Here is a 12,500-nt window from a genome sequence, read left to right on the forward strand (position 1 = left end):
CAGACAGACACACACACACACACACACACACACACACACACAAACACACACACACACACACACACACACAGTAACACACACACACAAACAAACACACACACACACACACACACACACACACACACACACACACACACAAACACACACACCAAAGGTTTAGTAACACAATCTTAGATATAATTACTCACGCGTTTAGTTGGTGTGGGCGTACCTGTTTCACAATAGCAGTCTACCTTTCTATGATCACTAGAAACCACCCGACATGTGCAATTGCTTCCTTTAGTACTGCAATTAGTAGGGGTGGAAGAAACGAGTCTTCTATCCGTGCAGTCGGAAGGTCGGACTGCTCGACAGTGGTAATCGTATCTTGCGTCGTACACATAGAGTGGGTTGTAGCATTTGTTGTCCGGATGACATACCGTGTCGTGAGTCTCCGTACATCTAGCTATACTTTTCACACCAGGAAGACAGGAGTTGCAACCTCTGCACCTTCCCTCTGAATTTAGAAAATAATTTCTTGGACAAGTACTGGTGGCGAGAGCCACCGCAGTATAAGCGATGACGATAAACGTACAAGTCCACACTGACGACCGCAGTCTATCGATCTTCATCATTTCAGCAGCAATGGAATATGGTAATTGATAACTAATTGATATTGGCATCACGTGCTCTACTAGACTCTACGGGGCTTGTCCACACCGGGCCTAATCAAAATTATTTAATTAACCGTTACTGCACTAAATTTTTCGATTCACAATGCTCATAATAACGATTCCATTTTGAAGCTTGTTGAGAGAAGCTTTGAAAAATCAGGCATTCGATGCACGTGATCTGCGTTCGATACCTCTGGAGGCAGAAACGTCATATTCCTGTCGTCGCCAAATGGGATTTTGCATTCTCCGTTTAGAAAGGCTTTGAGACACTCCATATTCTGTACATATTTTTCATATAAGAAAGGTATAAATGTGATGGTGTCTAGACGTTATCCGTTCTGCACGTGACTCAAAATTCTCGTTAACTCTAACTATGTCTAGTCTTATGACAGAGCAAACACGCTCTAGATTACACACTGTGTTATAGTATATCGATAGACTTTTACCTAGGGTTAGCATGTATTACTAAACACAGATGACCTATCGTTGCCTCTATAATTGACTATATTACCGATTGCTTAAGTTTTAGTGTATATTATCTGCACCTCTAAAGGTGAGACACAAAGGCGTATCGACTCAATAATGCGAAGTCTTTACAAACACCTGCTGCCATATGTTACATTTTCCACCCTGTTCCAATATTGATGTCTTTGACAAGGCAGGCGCAGCAAACATTGCTATAAACTTCAAGAAAAGACCATTCGTGTCTAGATTTAACATCAAGCGATTTCGTAACTCTGTGGAGATGTTGCTTCTCAGCATGATCACAGAGAGAGAATTCGAACATTTTTGTGGAGACAGTTTCGTCAACAGTTAGAAAAGCAAAGAAAATGCCAAACTCTACTAGCTTTCTTTCTATTGTTTTTTGTTTAACATGGCTTTATAGTAAATGCTGTACGTCGGTAGTTTAGGGTTTGCTGCACGATTGCTTTCTTTTAATTAATTAATCTATATTTTCTTGTCAAGTGGCAACTATTGACGTAGTTTGACTTTCCTTAGCCTTGCATGGGTTCACTGCCTTTGGACAATAGTGTGTGTGTGTGTGTGTGTGTGTGTGTGTGTGTGTGTGTGTGTGTGTGTGTGTGTATGTGTGATGTCCTGTAGATGATACGCACAAAGTATAATGTGTAAAATAGATAGATGGTAAATGTCATGGCTGTGGCAGCTTTATGATGCGCGAGATTTATATGTAAAGAAGTCAAATAAATTTGTGGTTGAGCTATAACACGTATAGTTAGTCACAGTTAATCTGTCTTTCTGACTAATTTACACACACACACACACACACACACACACACACACACACACACACACACACACACACACACAAACACACACATATATTCCAAGCTTTGTGCACAACATCTTCTCGGGGCAGTCTAGGGTTCGTCCATAGCATCTGCGCAAGAATTCCTATAGAGTTTGACTCAAAGGGTAAATTTGGCCTTGTCAGGAAACATGGACAGACGAATACCACCATGGCTTACAGAAGCCCCACTAACAGTTATATACAAGAAGCAGAAAGGTGGAGGTATTATGCCAATTGCTGTGGAAAAAACACTTCGCCGACTAATTATTTGTGTATACTGTTCAGCTGTGAAATCTCAGCTTCCAGACGTTTTCCTGCCATGTGGTCAGGTAGGCGTTGGCACTTCAGGTGATCTCGAGGCAGCCGTACATTCATTATCTAGCTTTATTGATAAATTTGGAGATGATCCCAACTTATGCTGCCTCAAACGGAATATGTCCAATTCTTTCAAAAACTGTGACCGTACTACTTTTCTACGACGTCTTCACAGAGAGCTTCCTGATCTGTTTAAATGGGTGCAGTGGAGCTATCATGTACAAGCTGAACTTCGTTTTGGCATTCGAAAACTCGCTACCTTTACTGGTGTTCAGCAACGCGACCTTCTGGGTCCTATGCTTTTCTCCTTGGTCATTCTAGAGTTAGTTGATGAAATTGGGCCACTAAATGACATCAACTTAAAGTTGTGGTTCGTAGACCATGGAATTTTGTTGGACATCGTTGGAAAGTAGCTTCACTCTTATACCAGATAAAATCTAAAGGGCCTAAATATGGTCTTCAGTTAAGTATGTCCAAGTGTGAGACTTTTTGGCTTTCTGGTGACCATTTCTTTCCGAAATTTCCGTCAGATGCAGAACGAGTCGTCAAGACAAAGGGTGGTGTTGATTTTCTGGGCTCTCCTCTCTGTGGATCTGAGGAAATTTTCAATACTAACCTTTCAACTCCTATTTACAAGATCTTGAAAAGTCAACAACGCATGCAAGATATGGAAGACCCTCTGGCAGAACCACTTTTACTGAGATCTTGTTTGTCTTTGTGTAAAACCCAACCACATACTCAGGACTGTCCCACCTGACAGAGTCCTTGGCCAACTTCAGCCTTTTGACATCAATCTACGGAAGACTCTGGATTCAATAATTGATTGTTCCTTATGAGAAAACTCATGGCAACAAGCTACAATCCCGATTTGTCTGGGGTGCTTGGGTTTGAGTGAATCTTTTGGATGTCTCCCCGCAGCCTATCTTGCCAGCTGTAACTCTTCCCGTCACTTGGCTCTTATAATTACGTTTTATCCATGAACAGCCAGTGGGACATGTCATATTCCAATGAGGGACAGGTTATTGTGTTCCCAAGGGAGAATACGGCCCAAGATTTCTTGCAGCTTCATTTACCAGATAACAACCACAAAATTGATTCGACCAGTCAGCATCAGTTACAACTTCTGTTGGACTCTGCGTTATGGTCATCACTCAAAGACTTAGCGAGCATAAGGGATCGAGCTCGAATAAATACCCTTTCTGGTCAACACAGTGGAGCATGGCTACAGGCACACTGAAACCGAATCTTAGCCTGTCCATGCCCACAAGAGAGTTTAGTATTGCATTACGGATATGTTTGGGTATCCCAATTTTTCCATTTCCAAATTCCAAACGCTGCCTTTGTGGTAACACAGTTGATAAGTTTGGGGACCATGTACCGGGATGTAATCAAGGATAAAAAAACTTTACAACAAAACGTCATGATGCTCTTTGCAACGTGGTGTATAACGCACTACTTACAGATGACTCTCGTTTTCGTAGGAAGGCAAGCTGTAGCAGTAGCAAAGAAGCAAGTCCAGGAGAGGTTTACTTTCCAATTTCAAGCGCGGTTTGCCTGCCTATTTTGACTTGTCGTTACGAAGCTCTTTAAAGCCTTCTTTTGTCATTCAAGCGGCAAGTCATCCAGGACCAGCATCTGAAGCTGTAGACATGGAGAAGGACGAACGACATCACTTAAATGTGTCCAGCACTGGCAGAATTTTTCATCCGCTCGTGGTTGAGACTCTGAGTTTTTGGACAGCTTCCAGCCTTCAAGTGCTCAAGGTCATAGCACTTAGATCTTCACTTAAAAATATTTTTTAATTACCAATGTGTATTTTTATTTCCATTAGCAACTCTCTACTAGACTGTGGTGTAGCAATGCTAAAATTATGTTAGCTAGATTTAGTTTAGATGGTACGGCTAGTCCATTGTGAGACCTATAATAATATAAAAATAAATAAAATACATTTTACCGCCATGGATTAGCGGTTAACGACAATGGCCACCACTTCATGGTTTGCTGTTTCAAACCCCAGTAACAACAGTACATTATGAAACTTTTCTGTCTTTCTTTTTTATGTTTCTATAGCGTTTTGCATGAGGCTATGACTCGTTTAAGTCTGTGGTCTGGCGAACTTTCCGTTGACGATAGCCTTCAGTGCTTTCCTGGTGGTCATTGATTCCACTAGGTGTGCTGTACAATTTCGCGGTCGTCGTAATGTCTGTTATGTATATTGACTTGGCTATTCATTAATCGCCATTTGGACTACTCAGTAACATGTACCCTGTTGGGCTGACGGACCGGGTTGGTAAGCGTCCAGATGGGGAAAGAACCCAATTGACAATAATAGAGGAGCATAGCGACACAAATATAGACTGACAAATTTCAGCTTGCCATTTATCCAATATACATAGATAATCTAAAGCTCTCTGCCAGAAATCCTGATCAGTTGAAGTGTTGTTGCACACCATTCGTAACTTCTCTGATAACATGCAGATAAAGTTTGGTCTGGACAAGTGTGGTATTGCACTCTTTGTCAATGGCAATCTCTCTAAACACAATTCTAGGATGACGGTAGAAAAACTGGACACCGCCTATAACCGGATTAAGTTCACAAGTACTTTTGCCTGGACGAGTGTAACGGTATCCAGCACAGCACTATGCGGGAGACGCTCCGTCGTGACTACTGTCGTAGAGGATAGATGGTTCTTTGGACCGAGCTGTATGGTCACAACAGACCTGAAGCAGGTTTATCGATGGACTAAGAAACTTTTATCTATGCACGATGTCCACCTTTCTGCAGAGGGTGTTGACCGGATGAACAGACCGTGCATTGATGGCGATCGAAGGTTTTTGACAGATTTATTAGACGTATCAGTCTTCTATTGTGGGGCTGGACTGTTATTTTCGTAGCAACTCTGATCTCTTTATGCAAATGGTACAGGAGTGTGATGGCAGTAGGTCCTCTCATTCGATCCAACGCATGGCCCGTCAGTTTACTGCACTTCTGCAGGGAAGTCTCTCTAAGGACAACAAGTCGGAGACTGCATGAACGTTGAACCATACTGTGTCGTTGTGTCTTCGAGCAAGCACCTCAGATAAATGCAAAACATTTCTGTACGTGCAACAGTTCTCTAAGTGAACAGTCTTGCAGTACAAAACCTATGCATTGTCAGTATCGCCGTCTAACTGAAAAGCCACCCTTAGGCATGAAAGAGACCTACAAACGGCTGAAGTCATCCTATCTTCCTACTTCAACTGAAGGACTGGTTGTTCTTGCTCAAGACTAACCGCTTCGGACTCGGTATTATGAGCGCAATATTCTAGTCGAGATGTCAGTCCTACTTGCCGCTTACGCAGTGTAGGCCTGGAAACAGTTACAACCTTGTGGCAGGCTGTAGTGCCTCGGCAACGATGGACTACAATTGCCGACACAAATCAGGGAGCATCCATTATCCACTTCGACATGTGTTGTCATTTTGGTGTTCCAGCGGAGAGCAGAGAGAATAGCATCATTCTTATAGGCTTGTCTAGACGCACGATATCACTATGACATGGGATGCAACTATCCTTATTGCTAAAGCCGATCGGTACCAATCGTCCTGTCATCAGTTTCAGAAATAAGAAAACAAACACCTGTCTTATTATTGATATCAGCTCTCCTGCTGATGGCAACATCTTCAGAAAACAGGTTGAAAACAGGCGAAATACATTGACACGCTGTCGGAGGTGAGCCGCATGCGGAAGTGTCGGAAAGCGCTTGTTCCAGTGGTTTTGGGAGCGTTGGGAACAGATCACGCAAGTATTGCATGGATGGCTGTACATTATTCCAAGGTCATTACAACCTGCAGCACTCACAGAAAGCAGTGCTTCTTGGATCCAGTCGGATCCTACGCAAAGTCATGCCTTCTGTTTAGACAGTCATGATGGTCTAAGCCACTCTGAGGCAGGATTTGCCTCGGGTGCTTACAAGAGACCTAACGAAGTTAGGAGAGGCTAATTGAGTATTCGTTTGTGACATGATTTCGAAATACTATGGCATCAATTGGGAATTTCTGTCTCTAGAAGACTCTCAGCTCATTTCGTCAGACAGAGAATTGCACGGCATTTGGTTTATAAAACCATATGGCATCGGAGAAAGAGGTTCTCAGCAGAGTTCATTTGCTGCAAAGAATCAGTTGTAAATTAACAAACTGCTTCACGGGAAGTTTAAAATTAGGCACAAGACCTTGAGAATGACTTGGGTGGACTACCAGAAAGCCTCTGACAGCGTGCCATACAGCTCGTTACTCCGAAGTTTCAGCTAAGATTAGTCTAGTCTTGTGCAAGTTCCTGTCCGGTGTAATGAAGAGTTGCAGGACGTTTATGGCACTTTTCTAAGGGACCGTTGCCATCAAGACGAGGCTCATACGGATCGGGAGAGGTATTTTCCAAGGTGATTCACTATATCCTCTGTATGGATTTTAATCCTCTCAGCTGAGATTTACGCAGAACTAGTTATGGCTATTGGATGAGCACTGAGCGTAGTGAGATTGTCAAGCGTAAGCGTGTCAGTCATCTACTTTACGTGGATAATCTGAAGCTGTATGGCAGAAAGCACGATCAGCTGAAAGAGTTGTTTCACACGATTTGTGTCTTCTCTGATGACATCCAGATGAAGCTTGGTCTGTACAAGTGTGCATTTGCACACTTTGTTAACGAAACACTCTCTAGACACAATTCATAAGTGTTGGTAGAAAAAACCGACATCATCAACTGTCTGGAACCGCGTCAATTCTACAAGTATTTGGGTGTGGACGAAATGAACTTTATTCAGTACAGCACTATGCGTGAGACGCTCTGTTCTGAGTACTTTCTTAGAGTTCTCCAGACCGAGTTCTATGGTCGGAACAAGACTGTGGCCATCAGCAGGTTTGCACTGCCGGTTCTCATGCACTTACGGTTTTGGTGTCATTCTATTGGAGGAGCACAGATCTGAAGCAGCTTGATCGAAGGACCAGAAAAATTCTCTCTATTCGAGCTAACACCATTTTACAGCAAACGTTTACTGGCTCTAAGCTCCGTGCACAGATGGCCGTCGAAGATTACGACAGATTGAGTCGACCTATTCGCCTTCCCTTACGGGCGGGCGTAAGGGCATGCGTGCGTGTTTCTTGTTTATGTGTCTGTTGAATTCTTACCTCCGTCAGTTTTCAAGTGATGTTCATCTTGCCGACTTGATGCGACCACTTACCTGAGCCAGCCTGCATAATGAAGGCGTGGCCGTGGAGAGTGGGCAGAGCCCGGCCTAGCCCATCATTGTCCAGGAGAACCAACGTCCGGCGCGGATCCGGGACTTCAGACCGGACTCCGGCACACAAGGAAGGCGACCACGCTCAACGGAGAGGTCGCCCCGCAGCCAAACTGGTCCCGCCTCTCCAGGACCTACCTCTCCAGGACTCATTCAGCTACGTACCGCCGCTTAGCTGTCAGGGAGTGAGTGCCTTGTCACTGTCTAGTGAGCATGTATCTATAATACACGCCAGTACGAAAGCAACCATGCACGCAAGTACACTGTACAACTAGTTGCCGGCTAAAAGGCACACATGCTACCGCCATGTCTTCGGCAACCTTATCATCGCTCCGTCTCTGGCGAGCAGCTACTAACGACTGAGAGTATGCCGCTAGAATCTTGGCGACAAGAGTTTACGTCGCGCTTGCAAACCTTGCTCCTCCACCTCGCTAGTGTCTGGATCGTAAAGTCAGTTCTGCAGGTGTGACTGCTTCTCCAATCCTAAAGCTGTGCATCGAGTAACCGGACACAAAACCACTGGCTTCTAGTGGCGCCCGCACATCTTTTGACAAGTCGTTGCATAGACAGAGGCCTTCCATCAGAGCACAGAAAACAACGGGTCTGCCTCTCGACCTCGCTGGGCGAGGTATAATAGCATTGCCGTAATTAGACATAAAGCGGTACCCGTCCTCCGGAGATGGATATCCACACCCTGCCGGAACGAGTCAATTTTGTTACTGCATGAGCCTAACTCTCAAGAGAGACAGGTTTGAGAGGGAGCCCATCGCAACATCACTAACTGTCACATGACCCGCCGATTAACGGCCGTTACAAACTGTCCAGTACTGTAACTTCGCCCGCGCGAAGAAAACCAAAAATAACACAAAAACAACCAAAATCAGGCCAAAGCATCGCCACGTCAAGCTCGTCCACTCATGGGGTCCAGTAGTCTGTCAGTCTGAGCAGTACACATCTGGAGTGATAGGTAATCGCTGCCGCCATTTAGGACCTGCCGTCGACTGCGTAACGCCTCGTAAGACCAGTACACCAACAGCGGCGAGGACTGCAAGAGGGGTTTCCTAAACCGTGCCGAATGTCAACATGGCGCACCGCTAACAGGGCATTTTAAGGGGTAGATTGCGCAATACCGTAGACCGCCACTAACAAGCATAGAGCCCGTTCAGATGTCGAGATTCAGATTGCTGCGACACTGGTTCGCTCGCAGACTGTTGATACCGTGAGTACCCTGATTGGTATGCACGCAACGTAAACGAGGCTAACCCACTGCCAAACCAGCAATAAACCGATCGTTCCAGCAGTCCGACGTCCAGTCGATGTTGCATATCAACGCCGCCACGTTTGGTGCCACTGAACGCGGACCCGGGTCAAGAAATGAACCACACAACCAATGACCAGTCCACCAGGTTTTGCGACACCGCGTCAGCGACTGCGTTCCGCGCTTCCACACGGACTGCGCGCCGCCATCCAGCTCAAACTGAACGTAAAACCGGCCGCGCTGCCTGCTTCCAAAAACAACCACGGTTAACGCCACCGGGACCATCTCCAATGGCGCAATGAGAAGTCCAACCTAAGATGTGAGAAATGCAATGCAGCTGAACTTATGAATTGTCCTGCACTGCCCAGCGGCCACACGAGCCAGACGCATCCGACTGCGTTGCTATTGCGGGAAAGCGGCCAACCGCCGCAAGTCTGGAGCAGCGAGCAGGCCCAAATTCGTCGCCCCAAACGCAACCAGCCCCCAAGACGGGCAGCTATTCGTCTACCCTCAGGTCTGTGACTTTGAACCCTCCTTTCTTATCGTAGTAGCCGCGCTTCTCCGGCGCAGCCACCGACCCGGCACTCTGCATGTGCCACACGCGTGATGTAAGTGCACGATGGTGCCCCATTACCCGAACATAGGTTCCACCCACGACACAGCGGCACTCCGCCTGGGCACCGCCGCAGTACACGGTGAGAAGTCGCACCGGAGTAAAAGAGACGTGCGAGCTCGACCGCGGCGCCGCATCGACAGAGCACAATCTTTGGTTGAATGGTCAGTTTCCAGGCATAGTCCACGCGACGGAGCCCAAGATGGCGACAGCGGTCCAGCAAAGCCCGACGAATATTTATACATGGAGAAGATTTCTCCTCCAAGCACCTCCAAAATTTGGTGTCGATCAGCCAGCTGCAATTCTTACGATCAGCCGCAGGCACGCCAGCAGGTATTATCACCCTGTTGAGATGCTTCTCAGCGATTATGGCCGTGCCTGAAGCAAAGCAGAGCCCAGCGAGCTTCAGCCCCACCTGACGCTCACGTCCCCCACGGAGCGCCGTCGTAGAGTCGTTGCCACTCGACACTGTCTGGCAGCAGATCTGTCATCTCCACACTCTCCCGCTTGGGTTCGCATGAACCATTTCTCAGGCATAGGCGAAAACCAATTCGCCTAGAAAGAACGGCGCGCCCCAGCGAGGCGCCGCCGTCTCTCCCAACGACCTGACGCGTCCGCTCCTCCACCTCGTCCGTGAGCATCTGCATATGATCTATCGCCGTCGCCGCTGCCCACGCACACAGACCAGCCTCGACAACACGCAAGCCAAGGAAGCGTGCTCCGCCTGCTACTAGCCATTCGTGCAACGCGTGTCCTCCACGCCGCCCTCGCGCCACTATGCTCAACGTGGACGCCCACCTTTGCAACCACAGACTGCCAGCGCCGCCACCGGCATAATCGCCGCCTAGTCCTGCATTGACCATCTGCAGACGATGCCGTGGCTTCCAGCCTGGCCCATTCGCTGACCGTCACTGGTCCCGCGCCCACCATCCGCCAATGGCTCTGCAGTATGGCATAACCGTCATTACAGTCGTCATGCGTTTGCATTTTCCGTTGGTCATTAAGGCTATTTTTGCTGATTACGTACAACATGACTGTCTGTAAAACTCGCCATATGCATGTATGTGCTTCTGCGCTTATGCATTGCCCGCCACTGGCACTGCCGCATCGGCCGACGGCCCGCTACAGCCACAAGCGGCGGCGTCATCTCCACATATGCGCTTTCCATTTTTTTCATTTTTTTGCTGACCACTGCTGGCACTGCGCCGCCGTCTGCCGACGGTTCCGCAAAAGCTACCAGCCCTGTAGCTTTACCCTGTCTGCTCTGCGAAGCTCGATTTACTACATACAGTGTACGAACGGAACCTGCGCTTTACAGATACCCGCCCTCAAGGCCATCCGGGACCTCGCGTGTCCCCAGATGCCCCCGCACTATCTCCCAGGCCTCCCCTGTCCCCAGATAAAACTGTCCATGATCACCTGCCCTTACTGCGCAGGGCGGCGACCGCTTCCTGCGCACAAGTAGACGTGCAAACAAATGGCTCCACCCATTCCATTCCCCTGTACGCACGCAAAAGGAACACCGCTGCATACAGACCTCCGGCCCATCTACGACATCGCGCACGAATAGCCATTTACGCTCGGTGCGTACAGCACAAACCCCTCTGCGAAATTGAGAGCTATGCTATCTGCATATCGTCTCAACGTACGTGCAACCTGCATGTTGGTGCAATGACATACTCACAAGTCGCTACCAGACCTGGACCAGTCGTCCCGCCACAGAATGGGACCGCCTGCTCATCGTGTGTGAGCCAACCCGACTAGCACCAGACCTGGACCAGCCGTCCCGCCACACAGCGGGGACCGCTTGCTGGTCGTGCGTGAGCCAACCTGACTAGCACCAGCCCTGAACCAGCCGTCCCGCCACACAAAGGGGACCGCCTGCTGATGCTGGGTGAGCAAACCTGACTAGTGCCGGCCCTGCCCCGGCCTGGGCCAGCCGTCCTGCCACAGAATTGGACCGCCTGCTGGTAGTGCGTGGGCCAACCTGACTAGCACCAGCCCTGGACCAGCCGTCTCGCCACATAAAGGGGACCGCCTGCTGACCCTGCGTGAGCAAACCTGACTATTGCCAGCCTGGACCAGCCGTCCCGCCACAGAATGGGACCGCCTGCTGATCGTGCGTGAGCGAACATGACTAGCACCACACCTGCGCCAGACGTGGACCAGCCGTCCCGTCACACATTGGGACCGCCTGCTGATCGTGTTAATGCCAACCCCGAATACCGCTGGCCCTGCGCTAATCACCGCGGGTGGTTTCGCAACAGCCACTCAGCCCTGACATTAGTCTCGTGTGGCCAGAACCCTTTCCGCCGCGTCCTCCCCGGCGAAATGGGGTCTGCTGAACGGCCTTTGATGTCGCTGTGTGCCGCGTAGCCAGAAATCGGCTATCTAAAGACCGGATTTTGTTTCTTAAACGCTTCACTAAAGACGAGACTGGTATGCAAGCAGTGCAATCCTATCTCATTAGCTTCTCTTGTTTCGTAGAGAACAACTCGAACACTACAGCTAGAGTCGTTGCTGTTTGTGAATCTGCATGTTTACAGCAGCGATTAAACGCGGCCGCGGGAACGTTGACGTCGACAGGCTTCGATTTCATGCAGCCATGATCGAAGTCGACACGTCGTAAGATTTAGCGTTGTGCGCTCGTGTCACAACGGAGACTGAATGCGAACGTACTCGGTGCTATTTGCTGTTTTTTGACGTCTAAAGCGACCGCAAACAGTCCAGAGTGAGCGATATCTGGAAGGGCTTGGAGCGGCATGACGTCATCGAAACAAGATGAGTCGTCTTTCTGTGTTTGGGTAATCATTTCATGTGTTTTGTGCATTGCTTTGCTGAACACATAAAGTAGCAACCAGGAAGAGACCACGTTGTGATTGGAGTAATATGAATGGAAGCAGCTTGGGTTGCAGACTTCACTTCTGACACTGCAAGTCAGTCTGTGGAACACGCAAGTCTCTACTACTTACATAATATGATATCTACCTGGCCCTGAGTAACCTTTACGTAGCGATCAACACTGCTTGCGTATACTGCATGATCATCATGTATTAATTCATAGATATGCATATATGGGA

The 12,500-nt window shown here is 48.0% G+C and overlaps 1 protein-coding gene across 1 annotated transcript in view; it reads right to left on the reverse strand.

Annotated features, from left to right (window-relative positions):
- The window catches only part of LOC134188506 (uncharacterized), a 5,771-nt gene extending 5,157 nt beyond the window's left edge, over positions 1 to 614 (reverse strand). The window contains exon 1 of the mRNA XM_062656667.1: positions 212 to 614. Within this exon, the coding sequence (XP_062512651.1) occupies positions 212 to 614 (403 nt within the window). The remainder of the gene's footprint in view (positions 1 to 211) is intronic.
- Positions 615 to 12,500: the final 11,886 nt, after the last annotated feature.

The sequence above is a fragment of the Corticium candelabrum genome, chromosome 13 (assembly GCF_963422355.1).
Source record: "Corticium candelabrum chromosome 13, ooCorCand1.1, whole genome shotgun sequence".
NCBI classification, from domain to species: Eukaryota; Metazoa; Porifera; class Homoscleromorpha; order Homosclerophorida; family Plakinidae; genus Corticium; species Corticium candelabrum.